This window comes from Macaca mulatta, chromosome 11 (assembly GCF_049350105.2).
Source record: "Macaca mulatta isolate MMU2019108-1 chromosome 11, T2T-MMU8v2.0, whole genome shotgun sequence".
Lineage (NCBI taxonomy): Eukaryota > Metazoa > Chordata > Mammalia > Primates > Cercopithecidae > Macaca > Macaca mulatta.
Window position 1 is genome coordinate 63,394,406 of NC_133416.1, and position 17,905 is coordinate 63,412,310.

Consider the following 17,905-nt stretch of genomic DNA (forward strand, 5'->3'; position numbering starts at 1 on the left):
TGTCCCTCCCCTACCCCCTCCCTGCAGGTGACCCTTGCCCGCCTGCCTGCCTACCCCCCCCAGCTGGAACCAAGAAGGCTGTGTCCCCCTTCCTCTGGGTGTCCTTGTCTCCTGCGATCAGGTAATGCCAACCTCAACCCCCTGGACCAGTCACCCCTATTAGACTTCGCTTGCCTGATTTTAGGCCAGGTCAGACATCAGAGGGGAGCCCAGATCCTTGTTTCCTCTCTCCCACAGGGCTTCCCCTTTCTTGGTCATTGATCCCTAGAGCTCTGGCTCTTTCTCTTCTTGGGGTGAGAAATTGCTAAGAACAGTTTATTTCCCATGCATGCATCTGGGCTTGCCACTGATCTGCCTTTTCCCCCTCTTCCCCAGGTTAGGGACACCTGGGTCCAACCTTCCCAAGGTATATGGGGATGGGGGTTGGAGATGAAGTTTAGTGCCAGATGTAAGGTAGGTGGGGTGGAAGTACATGCAGGAAAGGGCTAAAATGGTACTAACTGTGTTAAGGATGGGGTGAATTATTTAAGAGGAAAAAGACTAGGCCCAGGTTCTCCTTAGCCATGTGGCTTTCCCAGGGCAGAGGGTGGCCCCTCCCTACTCAGGGGCCCAGCAGAGACTGACCTTTGACCCCCACCCCAGAGACCAGTGAACCATTAACTCCTCTCTTATGTGAGCCTTCACACACTGGCCCCACCCCTGACCCCGCCCCAAGGCAGGTGGGCTAGGAGGGGGTGCGTGTGCATCTTAGCCTTCTATGTGACGTGGCCTCCGATCCACCTGGACACTTGGAGGCTAAGCCTGGACTCCCCCCTCCCTGACTCAGGAACTGCTTAACATCAACGGCAAGGTCTAACAAGGGACCTGAGGTGACAGCTCTCACATTGCCAGTAGGGGTGAGGCCCTGGGGATTGAGGGGGGATAAAGAGGTGGGGCAAAGTTGAGGGGTGGGATTTAGGGGACAAGGAATGGACAGTCAGCTCTGGATGAAGTATGGGGAGAGCTCCGAGTCAGGGAGGTGCTCTAGGAACCGGCAAACAAGAGGCTGCTCCCGAAGAAGGCAGTGTGAAGGGAGAAAGAAGGCTGCAGTAGGGGCTGCTGCTGGACTCGGTGGGGAACAGGTGTAAGGAGCTCTGGCTCCCCCAGGGACCCGAGCTGGAGAGCAGAGCAGCAACTCCAGCCCATTCGTTCTTCTTCCAGGGCACAGTCCTCATGATGTTTCGGGGAGAATAGGAGCCAGAACCTGAGACCCTAAGCCATTCCCCTCACCAATGATGGGGTCCCCAGTGAGTCATCTGCTGGCCGGCTTCTGTGTGTGGGTCATCTTGGGCTGGGTAGGGGGCTCAGTCCCCAACCTGGGCCCTGCTGAGCAGGAGCAGAACCATTACCTGGCCCAGCTGTTTGGCCTGTATGGAGAGAATGGGACGCTGACTGCAGGGGGCTTGGCGCGGCTTCTCCACAGCCTGGGGCTAGGCCGAGTTCAGGGGCTTCGCCTGGGACAGCATGGGCCTCTGACTGGACGGGCTGCACCCCCAGCTGCAAACAATTCCACGCACAGGTACTGACCCCTTCCTCCACTCCACAGGGCCACATCCCCCAGGTTCTCTCAGTGCTTGCCCCCAGTTGCCTCGTTCTGGCTTCCTCACAAGATCCCTGGAGTTACAAATTCTTCAGAACCCAGCTCCTTGGTATCTCTTCAAAACCTCTCATGCCTCTATTGCCTTCTCTCTCTTTTTGAGACGGGGGGGGAGTCGCATTTTGTCACCCAGGCTGAAGTGCAGTGACATATTCACCACTCACTGCAACCTCCGCCTCCCAGGCTGAAGCCATCCTCCCAACTCAGCCTCCTGAGCAGCTGGGACCACAGGCACACACCACCACACTCGGCTAATTTTTAAAATTTTTTGTAGAGACAGGGCTTCGCCATGTTGCCCAGGCTGTTCTCAAACTCCTGGGCTCAGCTCAGCGATCTGCCTGCCTCAGCTTCCCAAAGTGCTGGGACTACAGATGGGAGCCACCACCCTAGACCTCCATTGCCTTCTAATTCTCTCCTCCTCCAAATCTCTAAGCCCTTAAATTTCTTGCTCTTAGTATCACTGTTCAGTGTCTCTGGGCTAATTTGGCTACAAATTCGTAGCCCTTTCTTTTTCTTTTTTTTGAAATGGAGTTTTGCTCTTGTTGCCCAGGCTGGAGTGCAGTGGCGCTATCTCGGCTCACCACAACCTCTGCCTCCCAGGTTTAAGCAATTCTCCTGCCTCAGCCTCCCTGGTAGCTGGGATTATAGGCATGTGCCACTGCATCCAGCTAATTTTGTATTTTTAGTAGAGACGGGGTTTCTCCATGTTGGTCAGGCTGGTCTCAAAGTCCCGACCTCAGGTGATCTGCCTGCCTTGGCCTCCCAAAGTGCTGGGATTACAGGCATGAGCCACCGCACCTGGCAGCCCTTTCCTGGCAGCCCTTTCTTTTTTCTTTTCTTTTCTTTTTTTTTTTTTTTTTTTTGAGACAGAGTCTCACTCTGTTGCCCAGGCTAGAGTGCAGTGGTGTGATCTTGGCTCACTGTAACCTCCGCCTCCCGGGTTCAAGCAATTCTCCTGCCTCAGCCTCCTGAGTAGCTGGGATTACAGGCACACGCCACCATGCCTGGCTAATTTTTGTAATTTTAGTAGAGACGGGGTTTCACCATATTGGTCAGGCTGGTCTCAAACTCCCGACCTCAGGTGATCCACCCACCTCAGCCTCCCAGAATGCTGGGATTACAGGTGTAAGCCACTGTGCCCAGCCATTCGTAGCCCTTTTGGTTGTCCTCCTTTTTTTTTTTTTCTTTTGAGACGGACTTTCGCACTTTTTGCGCAGGCTGGAGTGCAATGGTGCAATTTCGGCTCACCACAACCTCCGCCTCCCGGGTTCAAGCGAGTCTCCTGCCTCAGCCTCCCGAGTAGCTGGGATTACAGGCATACACCACCATGCCTGGCTAATTTTGTACTTTTACTAGAGATGGGGTTTCTCCATGTTGGTCAGGCTGGTCTCGAACTCCCGACCTCAGGTGATCCGCCCACCTCGGCCTCCCAAAGTGCTGGGATTACAGGCGTGAGCCACCGCGCCCGGCTGGTTGTCCTCCTTTTTTCTGTCCCCCCAGTGGCAGAAAATGGACAACTCTCAGATCTTCCTAAGAATGACATTCCATGGTTTCTGGGTCCCAGGATCTCCCGTCAGTGGCTAGTTCCCTCTTTCCCCCTAAACTCCCTGGCAGCCTCTCAAAGCGGGTTGATAGAGAACACAAGGGAGGCTGACTTGCTGTCTCATCCATTCCAGGCCGCAGAACCCTGAGCTGAGTGTGGATGTCTGGGCAGGGATGCCTCTGGGTCCCTCAGGGTGGGGTGACCTGGAAGAGTCAAAGGCTCCTCACCTACCCCGTGGGCCAGCCCCCTCGGGCCTGGACCTCTTTCACAGGCTTCTGCTGCTGGACCACTCATTGGCTGACCACCTGAATGAGGATGTGAGTCTGATGGTCTCTAAAGGGGAAGGAGCCATGGGATTAGATGGCCTGAAATGTTTAAATAATCAGTTTTTTTTTGTTTTGTTTTTAAATCCCAACATGGGCCAGGTGTGGTGGCTCATGCCTGTAATCCCAACACTTTGGGAGGCCGAGGTGAGCGGATCACCTGAGGTCAGGAGTTTGAGACCAGCCTGGCCAACATGGTGAAACCTCATCTCTACTAAAAAATACAAAATTAGCCGGGCGTGGTAACGGGTGCCTGTAATCCTAGCTAGTTGGGAGGCTGAGGTGAGAAAATCGCTTGAACCCGGGAGGCGGAGGTTGCAGTGAGCCGAGATGGTGCCATTTGCACTCCAGTCTGGGCAACAACAGGGAAACTCCGTCTAAAAAAAAAAAAAAATAGCTGGGCATGGTGGCACATGCCTGTAATCCCAGCTACTCAGGAGGCTGAGGCAGGAGAATTGCTTGAACCCAGGAGGCAGAGATTGCAGTAAGCCGAGATCACACCACTGCACTCCAGCCTGGGTGACAGAGCGAGACTCTGTCTCAAAAAAAGAAAAAAAAATTCCATTGTTGTCTTAGGGGATGCTATTTCAATAGTGAACTATGTTCCCTCTGGGATCAGAGCAGGTGAGCCCATATCCAGAGCTCCAAGACTCAGTTTAGAGGAATAGATGGCAAAGCAGAGAATCTAGAGAAGCAGCCCAGGATAGGATCTGGATGGTCACCTGGAGAGGAGAACTGCAGGGAATGGATAGCCGTCTTCATCCAGAAAGACAGAGAATATGTTCTACTTACACCAGAGGGCAGACAAAGCTGCCTAACCCTGATGGAGGTCCAGTGAGTGCCCTATGCAGGAAGCATTCAAGCTGAGGCCAGATGAACATCGGACAGGGCTGTTGAGAGGGAGGTTAGATGGCATTTTAGGGTCTTTTCCCTTTTAAGATTCTGGCATGGAGAGCTCTAGTTTTCCAACCAGCTTCATTTATCAAATCAATGAAATGATTGAAATGATCAGGGTTTGGAGGGGGAAATGATGACAATGCTCACTAGCACCCAGTTTGCATCGAATTGAATACCTGCATTGGACTGAATATTTACTAATAATGAATACACAATGATTATAAGTACCCTTGGCCCCAGTCCCCAAGACACCTGCCAGTAGGAGCAAAGGGGACCCTCCCTGGGAGAGACCCAGGAGTCTATGCAATGGAAGGACAGCTGTTAAATATTTTTTTTTTTTTTGAGGCAGGGTGTGACTCTGTCACCCAGGCTGGAATGCAATGGTGCGATCTCGGCTCACTGCAACCTCCACCTCCTGGGTTAAAGCAATTCTCCTGCCTCAGCCTCCCAAGTAGCTGGGATTATAGGTGTTCACTACCATCCCCAGCAATTTTTTTTTTTTTTTTGAGATGGAGTCTCACTCTGTCGCCCAGGCCGGAGTGCACTGGCGTGATCTCAGCTCACTGCAACCTCTGCCTCCTGGGTTCAAGCGATTCTCCTGTCTCAGCCTCCTGAGTAGCTGGGACCACAGGCGCACGCCACCATGCCCAGCTAATATTTTGTACTTTAGTAGAGATGGGGTTTCACCATGTTGCCCAGGCTGGTCTCGAACTCCTGAGCTCAGGCAATCTACCTGCCTCAGGCTCCCAAAGTGTTGGGATTACAGGCCTAAGCCACCGCACCTGGCTCATCCCCAGCTAATTTTTGTATTTTTAGTAGAGACAGGGTTTCACCATGTTGGCCAAGTTGGTCTAGAACTCCTGACCTCAGGTGATCCACCTGCCAGGGCCTCTCAAGTGCTGGGATTACAGGTGTGAGCCACTGCACCTGGCCACGTGTTAAAGATCTGAGTCATAGTTCCTGGTGATTCTCCAATGTATGAACCTCAACTCCCCTAGTGTCTGAACGGCTCCCAGCTGCTGGTCAATTTTGGCCTGAGCCCCGCTGCTCCTCTGACCCCTCGTCAGTTTGCTCTGCTGTGCCCAGCCCTGCTTTATCAGATTGACAGCCGTGTCTGCATCGGAGCTCCAGCCCCTGCACCCCCAGGGGATCTACTATCTGGTCAGCAAGTAGGAGTGGGTGGGGGGCTCCCTGAATCCTGGAAGTGGGGCCCATGCCAAGAAAGGAGGCTCACTGGGGTCCTGCCTCTCCTTGTAGTGTTCTCTCTGCCCCACCTTACATGTGGGACCCTCCTCCTGCCCTGGCCTAACTTCAGCCCCTGATTCTCCCCAGCCCTGCTTCAGAGTGCCCTGGCAGTCCTGTTGCTCAGCCTCCCTTCTCCCCTATCCCTGCTGCTGCTGCGGCTCCTGGAACCTCGTCTACTGCGGCCCTTGCTGGGCTTCCTGGGGGCCCTGGCCGTGGGCACTCTTTGTGGGGATGCACTGCTACACCTGCTACCGCATGTATGTGAAGCCCCTTCTTTGAACCCCTGGCCTCCATGGATCTAAGGTATCCCCAGCCACAGGACATCCCCTCCCACTTTCCATCACCTCCCACATCCTACTCCTGGATCCTGGCTTCAGCTCACAGCTGCCTTCAAGTAGAGCATATGAGCAAAGGCTTGCCACCACCCATGCAAGGGGATGTTGTTGGGTATAGGGGCTTCCAGGGTCTGCCCTGACCTTCTCTCTGTCAGGCACAAGAAGGGCGGCACGCAGGACCTGGTGGACTACCAGAGGAGGACCTGGGCCCGGGGCTGTCAGTGCTCGGAGGCCTCTTCCTGCTCTTTGTGCTGGAGAACATGCTGGGGCTTTTGCGGCACCGAGGGCTCAGGCCAGTGAGTGATACCCTTTTCTCCTCCTTCTGCTGAAACCAGAGTCCCAGTCAAGAACTGGGCCAGGCTGGGCGTGGTGGCTCACGCCTGTAATCCCAGCACTTTGGGGGGCTGAGGCGGGCAGATCACAAGGTCAGGAGTTCGAGACCAGCCTGACCAACATGGTGAAACCCTGTCTCTACTAAAAATACAAAAATTAGCTGGGCGTGGTGGTACATGCCTGTAATCCCAGCTACTCAGGAGGCTGAGGCAGGATAATCGCTTGAACTCAGGAGGTGGAGGTTGCCGTGAGCCAAGATGGCACCATTGCACTTCAGCCCAGGTGACAGAGTGAGACTGTCTCAAAAAAAAAAAAACAAAAAAGAACTGGGTCAAAAAGCCAAGAGAGGAGCAGTGTGTGCTCCTGGATCTCCGATATTTGCCTGGTGTGCAGGACCTATCGGCTAACAGGGAGTGGATAGGGGCTCCTTAAGCACAGACCCAGGACTTCTGGCCAAATGGCATCCTCTTCTGAGCTCAAGTCAACAAGAAACAGAGGGGAGGTGCCAACCTGGGAAGAAGGTAGAGGCCAAAGAACATCCCAGGTGCCAGAGGTGGAACCAGGTGTTCATTTTCCCAGCTTGTGGCCTGGCTTCCCCTTAGTCCCTGGCTCTGCTGCCTCCTCCACTAGGAGGGATACCCTCCTATTTCAGAGATGCTGCAGGCGAAAACGAAGGGATCTCGAAACACGAAACCTGGACCCGGAGAATGGCAGTGGGATGGCCCTTCAGCCCCTACAGGCAGCTCCAGGTGACTAGAGGAGAAAATTTGAAGAGTAGGTTTGAAGCTCACAGTCCTTACTTGCAGCCACCAACACTGTCCTGTGGTTCTTCCCGCAGAGCTAGGGGCTCAAGGCCAGAGGGAGCAGAACAGCCAGCACCCACCAGCCCCAGCCCCTCCTGGGCACCAAGGCCACAGTCATGGGCACCAGGGTGGCACTGATATCACGTGGATGGTCCTCCTGGGAGATGGTCTACACAACCTCACTGATGGGCTGGCCATAGGTGTGAGGGGTGGGAATGGAGGGAAGCAGGTCCAAGGGGAGGCCAGGGTTCCTAGTTATCCGCTGGGGCTAGGAGAGGGCCCTGAGGAAAATGGGGAGAGGATGGGAGGACCACAGAACACAGGAGCCTGCTTCTGAGGAGACATTTCTTCTGGACTGACAACTTCCAACCCCGTTGGCCCCAGGTGCTGCCTTCTCTGATGGCTTCTCCAGTGGCCTCAGTACCACCTTAGCGGTCTTCTGCCACGAGCTGCCCCATGAACTGGGTAGGAATGGCAGGGGCAGGGCGGGGTGGACTCCAGAAAGGAGACAGCTCCAAGGGGTAGAGCTTGGAGGCTGGCGGGTGGCATGGATGAGGGGCACCCCAGCTTACTCCCTCCCATCTTGTCCTCTGTCTCCAACAGGTGACTTTGCCATGCTGCTCCAGTCAGGGCTGTCCTTTCGGCGGCTGCTGCTGCTGAGCCTTGTGTCTGGAGCCCTGGGACTGGGGGGTGCAGTCCTGGGGGTGGGGCTCAGCCTGGGCCCTGTCCCCCTCACTCCCTGGGTGTTTGGGGTCACTGCTGGGGTCTTCCTCTATGTGGCCCTTGTGGACATGGTGAGAGATGTTGGGTAGAGCGGAGAAAACAAGGGCAGTGGGGAGGTGGGAGTGGAGGAGAGGGAGGTAGCAGTCCCTCCGCCTCTACCATTAGCTCCTGGAAGGGCATCAGACCACAGGCCCGCAAAAGTCTGAGAAACAAGGGACTGAGGTGTTTAGGCGGGGGCTGCTGATGCTTTTTGACACCCTTCCTCTGGTGTTGAGAGGTCAGGGGCAAGGCCAGAATCCTGACATCCTCTTTTTCTTTCAGCTACCAGCCCTGCTTCGTCCTCCGGAGCCCAAGCCTACACACCATGTGCTCCTGCAGGGGCTGGGGCTGCTGCTGGGGGGCGGCCTCATGCTTGCCATAGCCCTGCTGGAGGAGCGGCTACTGCCCGTGACCACTGAGGGCTGACGGGGCCAGTGAAAAGGGGTCGGGTTGCCCTTCCTTCCCCCCAACCACAGGAATGGAGGCGGGACACAGGGCCAGTAGGAGCAACAGGATTTTAATAAACAGAACCCATCCCAAAGCCATGACTACGACAGTTGTACTTGCACCAAAACAGCATAGAAAACCAGAGTGTGGTGGGAGGACCCGAAGCCGGTTGGGGGAGGATGTGAGTAGGGGCCTGGAGGGCGCAGGGTCATTAATCTGCGGGGAGAGCATTGTGCTTTAGCCCAGGAAGGGGAGGGGTGGGGCAAATGCACCGAGGTCCCCACTTTTTCCTGCTGCCCTCGGCACCCTGGGGATGCAGGCATCTGGGCACATCTGCCCCTTATTGCTGCCCACCAGCGTTAAACGCCCCTGATCCCAACACTAGCACCACAGGTGGTTCCGGGGCAGGGAGAGGCAGGAATGGGAAAATTGCTTAGAGAAAGATTCCACTAGAATCCAGTGAATTGTGCTCAGTTCTCTTTACTTCCTACAACCGAGTACATGGGTCACAGGGTAGAGGGTGCAACAGGACATGGAACATGCCCCTCCGTGCCCCCCAACACACACCTGCACACAGGATGGTGGTGTCTGCAGCATCACAGGTCATGCAGGGCTTGGGGAAGGGGAGGTTCACACACACATAGATGCCCACGGCGGGTACCAGACAGAGAACACCCCTGAATATACACAGCTGTACATGGGGAACCCCCAGGTCCCCACCCCAACCCTCTCCCCTGTCTTGCTGTCCCCCGCAGGGGAACTATATTGCTTTGAGAGAGCCACCCCAGGGGCTGCTCTGCCAGGCACCCTCCCATCCCACCCACCCCCATTTTGGCACATCTGCAAGACACACAGCAGCGAGAGTAGGCACCCTCCCTTCCCAGGCTTCTGTGGCCTGGAGCTGGGGAAGGGGGCAGGAGACTTCATCCTCCATCCTCCCCTAACCCTTCCCAAACCCCTGCCAAACCCACTCCAGTCAGAACCCACCCCTACCCCCCAAACACACATACAAAGCTGAGCTATCCAGGAACACAAGGGAAACAAGGAGATTGTCCAGGGTGGGAGCGGAGGCAGCGGGGGAAGAAGACTGGAAGCAGAGACCTCCCCCACTGTTGGGGGGGCAGACTGGCACAACAGCTACTTTAGTGCAATTGGAGAGGGTGCCCAGAGTGAGGGGTGGAGAAGGGAGGGAAGGCGCTCCCCAACTTCCCTGGGGGCAAAGTCAGGCTTCCAGATTCCCCAGGGAAAGGGCCTAGCAGGAGTGGGTGAGGGCCAAGGTGGATCCTCTGGTCACCCACCACCCTCTGCCCTCCCAAATGCAGTGACAGTGTCCCCCTCACACCTAAGTGGGCAACAGCAGCCTTGGAGTCAGTACCTTCAAGTAATTCAAAGAGCAGACCCTCCCCACCCCAGCTTCACCCCATCTCTGGGATTTGGTCGCTTCTCTAGGGGTTGGGTTGGGAGGAGGGAGCCCCCAAGGCAGACCCTTCCCTCTCTACCTCCCACTTCCCAGACCACTGGGCTTGGTCCTCAAAGATTCCTCACCTCCGCCCTTGCCCCACCTGGGTCAAGGCTGCAGAAGGCTGGAGCCACCACAATTAGAGGGGAAGGGGCTGCTTTGTTCCTTATCCCTCCTTCTTAAAAGGTAGGGTTCAAACTAGGCGGGACGGGGGCCCATACTGGTTTGCCCCAGGAGTAGGGTTTCTGGGCTAGGGTCTGTAAGGCTATTTTCCTTTGCGGTGGGAAGGGGAGGTAGGGGATGAACACTGGGTATGGGAAGTGGGTGAGAAATGGCTGAGAGGGAAGGAGGAAGGGGCCTCCCCGCTGGAGCAGTCACTGGAGTCATTCAGACAAAAACACTCACGTGCATAAGATACACAGCGCGCAAACTCAGCCCTGCCAGCCCAGCCCCAATCCCACCTCTCAGGACCCCTTCCAAGACCCTGGAGGAGGTTTTGGGGGTACAGCTGTAGAACCGTTCACTCTGGCCCCATCCACCCCACCCCCAGCCTCTTCTCCCCTTCTAGGTCCAGGGAGTAAGAAGGTGCTCGGGTGGGCAGACAGTGGTGGAAACAGTATTGAGTTTTCCTTTGGTTACATATTGAAGGCAAAGGTGAGCTGGACTTACAGTCAAAACGGATAGGGGTGAGGAAGGAAGAGGGGCCATGGCTGGGGTTGGAGAGGGAGGTAGGCCCTCCTCAGCCCCTCCACCCCAAGAAACACGTCTACGTGGGGTGGCAGTCCCTCAGTCTCATCTCTCCCACCCCCCACAGCACCAAACAAAAGGAGAAGCCCCCTCCCCCAGGGGCTGCTCCCCACCCCAACCTGGGCTGTACATTCAGTGGTTTTCAGCAGTCCTATGGCTCAGGGGGCCACGGGGCGGGGGAGGTGGCCCGTCAGTCTCAGTGGACAGTGGCAGTGACCCGGGTCTGCTGGTCCTTCCTGGGACCCACAGTTTGTGCCATTCGTTTTTCTGAAGGATATAGTACATGACCCTACCAGAGCCACCGCCCAATCAGAAATAGCTCCCCAAAAATCAGAAACTAAAAACTGGCTCTTTCCATCTCACCCTCTGATTCACACGTCTGTTTCCCTGTCTCCTATGTCGCCCTCGCTCTGTTTCCTTTGCTGGGACCTGGGGCTGCTCCCAGGGTCCTCGCTTAAAATAGGCCTTTTCACAAAAGTGCTTATTACTTGAAGCAAGTGCTTTAGAGCTGCGGTGGGGAGAGGGGGAAGGGGGAGGGCAAAGGGAAGGCGCTGTTCCCTCCCCACCCTCTCCCGTGAAGATTGGGGGGCATTCTGCCTGTTTTACTTCTCCACACCCGTTTAAGTCAAAGAGGTTTAAAAAAAACTTAACATTAAAATAAATATGCAGTGGCCATGAGAATGGTCAAAATGCTTCAAAAAACACTAGGGCTGGGGAGCCCAGGGTGGGGCGTGGGGTTTCCTTTGGCATAAGGAGAGGAGGCTGTTTGTCCCCCAGGCTTCCTCACAGCCACATATGGAGGGATAGAGGACTCCCCACCACCTCCCAGCACTGCTGACAGTGTGCTGAGGGCAGCAGGGAGCAGACAGCCCCCAGAAATCTCATCTAGCAAGACAACGGGGCTCCTGACAGACACTCGGATGCTTCCCGCCATCACCAAACGTCGCAAAAGGAGAACACGACTCACACTCCGCGAGTTCTCTCTGGAGGACCCATCTCCTCACTCCCCTTGCCCCCCACCACCTAATTCCCAGCACCAAGATGAGAAGGAGGGGGTGGAATGGGAAGATTTCAGGAGAGAGAATTGAAGGGAAGGCAAGCTTTGCAGAGCCAGCAGGGTTGGGGATGGGGGCTGCAGCCCTTAAGAGAGGTCACATTGATTGTCATATAGGGGAGGACACGGTGTGGAGGGAGGTGGGCAAGAGGGGCGTCACAAGGCCCTTTGGCTTTGAAAATAAAAATAAAAACTAAAAGCTGCACAATCCTTCTCATCAATAATGGTCATTTGGAAGCCTTGAAATGATTTAGGAACTGAGGGTTGGGAGAAGCAAGACACAGAGACAGGGTATCAAAAGGGACCATGGAAAGATAAGGACTTGGACACACCCCAGGCTTCTGGAAACCAGCATGAGGTATGGTTAAGGGTATCCATTGGGGAGGGAGGGGGTCCCTGGGACGCCCCCCTCCCCTCAGCCCACCCTTGACAAGGATGGCAAGACATTCAGGGTATACAACTAAAAGATGGGTAAGACTGTGAATAAAGCAAACTTGGGTAGGGGAGGGAGGCTGAAGGATCCCCTCAGGGGGAGACCCTGTACTGTGTAAACGAAGCCTGTCCAGTTCTCAGGGGACAATACTGATGGCAGCCAAACTGGGCGAGGATGCACTGTTGGGGCGGAGGGGGCATGACCTCTATTCAAGTTCTGTGTCTTGGCCCCTGGCTGAGGTATTGAGTGTGAGGAAGGGAACACTGGGCTGCAGGAGTGGGTCCAACTGTCCAGGAGGCTGCACTAGGAGATGGGTGGACAGAGCACTTAAAGGGACCAGGGCCAAATTCAATGCTACATTTAGAGAGAAAACTGCCCCCTCTTCACTCCAGCCCAGTTTGGCTTTTGGGGTGCGACTTTTAGAAATCTTACCAATGCAGCCCCTAGCTCAATCCCATCTTTCCTCCCTGCTGGGAAGGCAGGGACCAAGCCCCAGTACCTATTCATCTCTCTCTAGGTCAGAGCTTCTTCCTCACACTGGAGGGGAAGCCTGGGTCCCGAGTAGCCACGGTCCCTTGTCGGCCCTGCCCCTCCTACCATCTTTGGCTTCAGATCAGGAGTGACTGGGGCAGTGGGTACTCTTGGACATAACGGAAGGTGGTGGCAGATCGGGAGCACAGATAAACTATGGGCTTGGGGGCACAGGAGGAAGAACATGGTCCCTCCCTCCATATACATGCAAACACATGCCTGAAACACAGTGGACATACTAGGGCTGTGGTTTTGAAATGGGCAGGAAATTAATTTGTTTCTTCCCCTAAAGGATAAAACATTTACTTAAAAATTCATGACAAGCCTCAAAGTTCAAGGAAAGGAGAGCCAGGGCAGGAATGGCCACAGGCTCTGCCCTCCCAAAAGAAGATAAAAGAAAGAAGCAAGGTTAAAGTGCGTGGTTAGGGGCCAGGCTAGGACTGGGAGGGAAGGGGGAGGGGGCAGGCTGTGGGGGCAGAACCAGCCCTTGATTTGCATATGAGGAGCCAGGGGAGAGTGCAGGATTGGGGCCCAGGTACAGTAGTTGCTGCTTCAAGTGTTTTGCATTTGAACTTTAGGGGTGATAGGGTACAGAAGTGGGGGAAAAGCTCCAGGCCCCAGTGCTAAATATCCTCCCCCCTCATCCTCTAGCTGCCCCTGAAGGGGGAGGGGGACACCCCCAGAGTGCTCACACAGTACCAGAAATTAAGGCTTCTCACTGCTGCGGGGATGGAGGGACCGGCCGAGCAGGGAGGCAGTGATGGGTATGGAAGAAGAAGGGATCTGCCTGGCAGCAGGGGCAGGGGAGAAGAGGGACACAGAGAGGAGTCCCCAGGGAAGAGTCAGGGGAGCTGGCAGCAGAAAGAGGGAACCAAGAGATGGAGTCAAAGAGTTGGGGAGCCAGGCATTTAGCAATCATTTTGGGACACTTGGCAGAAGGGGTCGCCCTGGGGGTACCAAGGGCCTGGGGTGCTCCCTGTCAGTCCCAGACCCCTGCCAGGCCAAGATGGTGTGGCAAAGGGGTGAGCAGCTGCTCCCCAGGGCTTCCTTCCCCTCCGCCCCCTCCACCCAGTCGTGTTCTCCTTTAAAGTGCCCTAAATGTTTAGACTTTTTCTAAATAAATAGAATTAGATATCAAGCCACCGGCGGGGGAGGGATACTGGAGGGGGCTACTCAGAGTAGCAGCCGTCTAACCCAATGGCGCCGGGCCGCTCCTGGCTATAGGGGCAGGAGGCCCCATGGGGCAGGGCGCCGCAGCCACCCACCGTCTTGGCAGCTGCAATGCTGCAGTTCTTGAGCAGGCTGAAGCTGAAAGGACTGACGGCGTCCTTAGGTGGGAAAGGCTTCATGGTGGAAAGGATCAAGGCCAGGCAGTCCGCCACATCTTTGTTGGGGGCACAGGCCAGTGCTGGGGTGTGACCTGCAGGGCCAAGGGGGAGAACTGAGGCACAGAGTCCTGTATCCCAGCCAGCCTCCCCCAAGCCCTGAAGTCTTTTCTCTGTGGAGGGAGCCAAGGCAGGCAGGTACCCAGCAGGGGCAGAATCCAAGGGTGACGAGGGCCCAGGAAGACTGACAGGCAGATTCTCTAAGTACGGGCTAAAGGGTGGACATGGGAATCAAAGCCTGGGGTGTGGAGTCCTCCTGACCCTGCAGGCTCCCCTCCGAAACTCCAGAGTACTGATGTGGGCTCCCTACTCTGAAGAGTTCCCTTGGGAACAAAATCCCATGTAAAGCAAGATTAAGAAGTCACCTCCTAAAGAATGTCCCTGACCCCAAACCCAAGAGAGGCAGGGGGCTCCAGACCCCACCCACCTTCTTCATCCACAGCCAGCACTGTGGCTCCACGACTCAGCAGGGCCTGTACCACAGAAGCTAGACCATTCCGGGCAGCAATGTGGAGTGGCCTTGGAAAAAAGGAAAAAGAAGGAGCTTGATGCTAAGCTGCCCTTCCACCTCCAGACAGGGTGGCAAGGGTGCTGAACAAATACTATAGGCTCCAGAGAGCCTCTGAACAGCAGCCACTCTTTTGCGTCACCCACCGGCCTCCCCCAGCTAGGAGCCCCCTTCCAGGCACTCACATCTGCAGCGCACTGTTGGTAGCGTTGATAAGGCCAAGGTCTTGGGTTTCCGCCAGGATCATGAGGGCACATTTCTCATGGCCCTGAGGGAGGGGAACAGAGTGGAGACTTGTGAAGTAGAAGTGTGGCAGGGTGCAAGGCAGGAGTTGGGAGAGTAACAGGAGGACAAACAGCTGCCCACCAGTGGGATGTGCTGGACAATCCTCACTTCCGCCCTAGTCCCCTCTACAACCGAGACCTACCTCTCTTCATCAAGCTCTGCCCCTTATGCAGTCCCCCAATCACTTCAGGTAAGTACCTTGCTACAAGCCAAGTGGAGGGCCGTGTTCTTGTTCTCATCCAACACAGTAAGGTCTGCCTTCCCTCGATACAGCAGAAATTCTACGAGAGAAATGTGACAGAGGGACTGAACCCTCCCTCCAGAAGCAGCAGCCATCCCGGCTCTCCACTTTGCATCCCGTCTGCAGATGGCGAGACATCCAAAGACAACCCTCCTGATGTCTGAACCCCAGCCCCAGCCAGCCTCCACAGGCAGGGCCGACCCATCCTGCAAATGCCCCAGGGGAGCTCCTCCCTTCCACAAGTGGCCCCTACACACCCACAGCAGCGGTCTGCCCGTTCTCAGCTGCCGTCATGAGCGCAGTGCGGCCAGTATGGTCAGTGGCGTTCACCTCGGCTTGGTGCTGCAGCAGCATCCGGAGCCCAGAGACATTGTCCGCGAAGGCAGCGGCGTGAAGGGGGGTCCTGTAAGGCGGGGATCAGGGTAGATTAAAATAGGGAAGAGTATACTGCCCAAGCAGAAAGAGGAAGCCAGAGGCAACTGGACTTCTCCCCAAGTCTTCTATCACCCACCGTCCTTTGGCATCTCGGCTGTTCACAATCTTGGCACCCAGAGCTCCCAGCAGCATCTCTGTGGTGCTGTCCTGGTTATTAATCCTAGAGGAACAGGGAGGAGGGGTCATCAGGAAGGACAAGGGAAGTAGGCTACCTGTCCTAAGCTCAGGTCATGGGCCCTCGCAAGAAGGGCTGACGCAGCAGAAGGGACTTACACTGCACAGTGCAAAGGAGTGAAGGGGTTTCCTTCCAGGTATGAAAACGGGCTGTGTTCAAGTAACAACTCCAGACAATCTTCGTGTCCTGGGCATGAGTAAGGAAGAGTTGTGATGGAGAAAAACAACAAGGTTCCCTGTCTGTCCTGTGTCTTGACACTCCAGTCCACTTCCAGATTCAGATCAACCCAGGTCACTCCCAAAACCCACCCGTCCTCCTCTACACACACTCCAACACATACTCCTGTGCCTGTGGAGGCCCCAGTCTAGTACCAGTGTAGGAGGCCCAGTGCATGGGCGAGTATCCGCTGTAATCCACCCCAGCATCCAGGGGGTCTGTGGAAAGGGCAGCCTGCAGCAGGGTCCGCAGTACTGCAGTGTGGCCACAGGCTGAGGCCAGGTGAATGGGTGTGCGGCCCTTAAAGTCTCGGCACAGCACAAATGCGTCGTGGTCCAGCAGGGCAGCCAGGCAGTCCTCACAGCCAGTCACTGCCTGTGAGTAACATGGGGGTGTGAAGGGGATGAAAAGCTCCTTCTTTTCTGCTGGCCTGTTGCTTGAGTCTGGCTCAGGCGTAAGAACCACTTCCAGGGCTCCAATCCTTGTCTTTTTTTTTTTTTGGAGACAGAGTCTTGCTCTGTCACCCAGGCTGGAGTGCAGTGGCACAATCTTGGCTCACTGCAACCTCTGCCTCCCAGGTTCAAGCGATTCTCCTGCCTCAGCCTCCCGAGTAGCTGGGATTACAGGCAGGTGCCACCATGCCCGGCTAATTTTTTTGTATTTTTACTAGAGATGGGGTTTCACCATGTTAGCCAGGATGGTCTTGATCTCCTGACCTCGTGATCCGCCTGCCTTGGCCTCCCAAACTGCTGGGATTACAGGCATGAGCCACTGCACCTGGCCTCAATCCTTGTCTTTACAACAATGATTATTTTTTTTTTTGAGACAAGAGTCTCACTCTGTCACCCAGGCTGGAGTGAAATGGTGTGATCTTGGCTCACTGCAACCTCTGCCTCCCGGGTTCCAGCAATTCTGTCTCAGCCTCCTGAGTAGCTGGGATTATAGGCATGCACCACCACGCTCAATTAATTTTTGTATTTTTAGTAGAGACAAAGTTTCACCATGTTGGCCAGGCTAGTCTCGAACTCCTGACCTCAGCTGATCCACCCGCCTTGGCCTTCCAAAGTGCTGGGATTACAGACGTGAGTCACCACGCCCGGCCCTTTACAACAATGATTCTAAGTGTCAAAGACCCACATCTCCCTCCTTGACTCTCTCTATGCCAATAAACATTCAGGATACTAAGAGTTAGAGCTCTGGAGTGAAAGACTAAACAGAGAGAAGAAGGAGACTAAGGGATCAAAAAATCTTGTGGGAGGAGGAGGCAGCTGAGGACAGGTGGTCGCGGAAGAGGATCTAGGTGGTGCTGACATTATGCGATGGGATGGGGCCAGCAGGGTATCCCAAGTAGAGTGAGTGGTAAGCACTCAGTTGTATGTGATTACAAAGCACAGATATCGGCCAGGCACAATGGCTCACGCCTGTAATCCCAACCCTTTGGGAGGCCAAGGCGGGTGGATCTCATCATCAGGAGATTGAGACCATCCCGGCTAACACAGAGAAACTTGGTCTCTACTAAAAATAAAAAAATTAGCTGGGCGTGTCATCCCAACTACTCGGGAGGTTGAGGCAGGAGAATCGCTTGAACCCGGGAGACAGAGGTTGCAGTGTGCCGAGATCACGCCACTGAACTCCAGCCTGGGCAACAGAGCAAGACTCCGTCTCAAAAATAATAATAACAACAATAATAATAATAATAAAACAAAGCACAGATACCAGGGAAATCAGCTGGGGATGTCAGGGACTCATCCTGGAGCAAGCACAAGGCTCAATAAGATCCTGGGCACAGCATGGGCCTGGTGGCTCGCACCTGTAATCCCAGCACTTCAGGAGGCCAAGGTTGGGGGATCACTTGAGCCCAGGAGTTCAAGACCAGTTTGGGCAAGATGGTAAGATCCCCATCTCTACAAAAAATACAAAAATTAGCTGGGCATGGTGGCATGTGCCTATAGTTTCAGCTACTCAGGAGGCTGAAGTGGGAGGATCACCTGAACCCAGGAAGTCAAGGCTGCAGTGAGCCGTGATAGTGTCACTGCACTCCAACCTGGGCAATGGGAGTGAGACCCTGTCTCCAAAAAAAAAGAGACTGGGCACAAAATCCTGGCTCGCCTC

General features: G+C 55.1%; 2 protein-coding genes across 9 annotated transcripts in view; one reads left to right on the plus strand and one right to left on the minus strand.

Moving 5' to 3' along the window:
* Positions 1–8,418, plus strand: SLC39A5 (solute carrier family 39 member 5). Of its 7 annotated transcripts, none has more exons than XM_077954528.1 (13): positions 55–121; positions 376–453; positions 827–896; positions 1,201–1,558; positions 3,313–3,496; positions 5,398–5,560; positions 5,732–5,901; positions 6,135–6,275; positions 6,965–7,061; positions 7,151–7,315; positions 7,500–7,580; positions 7,719–7,909; positions 8,160–8,418. In XM_077954528.1, exons 4-13 carry the CDS (start codon positions 1,272–1,274, stop codon positions 8,301–8,303), a joined length of 1,623 nt encoding a protein of 540 aa, XP_077810654.1. In that variant the 5' UTR covers positions 55–121; positions 376–453; positions 827–896; positions 1,201–1,271; the 3' UTR covers positions 8,304–8,418. The 7 variants fall into 7 exon arrangements, with proteins under 7 accessions (XP_015007470.1, XP_015007476.1, XP_015007475.1 ...); XM_077954529.1 differs by having other exon boundaries at positions 827–869; XM_015151988.3 differs by having other exon boundaries at positions 59–121; positions 376–406; positions 827–869.
* The window catches only part of ANKRD52 (ankyrin repeat domain 52), a 20,524-nt gene continuing 10,997 nt past the window's right edge, over positions 8,379–17,905 (minus strand). For both annotated transcript variants that reach the window (XM_015151983.3, XM_028829608.2), the window contains exons 21-28: positions 15,949–16,168; positions 15,676–15,763; positions 15,479–15,562; positions 15,225–15,370; positions 14,925–15,007; positions 14,627–14,709; positions 14,361–14,452; positions 8,379–13,968 (exon numbers count right to left, since the gene is read on the minus strand). In XM_015151983.3, coding sequence (XP_015007469.1) covers positions 13,718–13,968; positions 14,361–14,452; positions 14,627–14,709; positions 14,925–15,007; positions 15,225–15,370; positions 15,479–15,562; positions 15,676–15,763; positions 15,949–16,168 — 1,047 coding nt within the window. In that variant the 3' untranslated portion in view covers positions 8,379–13,717. The remainder of the gene's footprint in view (positions 13,969–14,360; positions 14,453–14,626; positions 14,710–14,924; positions 15,008–15,224; positions 15,371–15,478; positions 15,563–15,675; positions 15,764–15,948; positions 16,169–17,905) is intronic.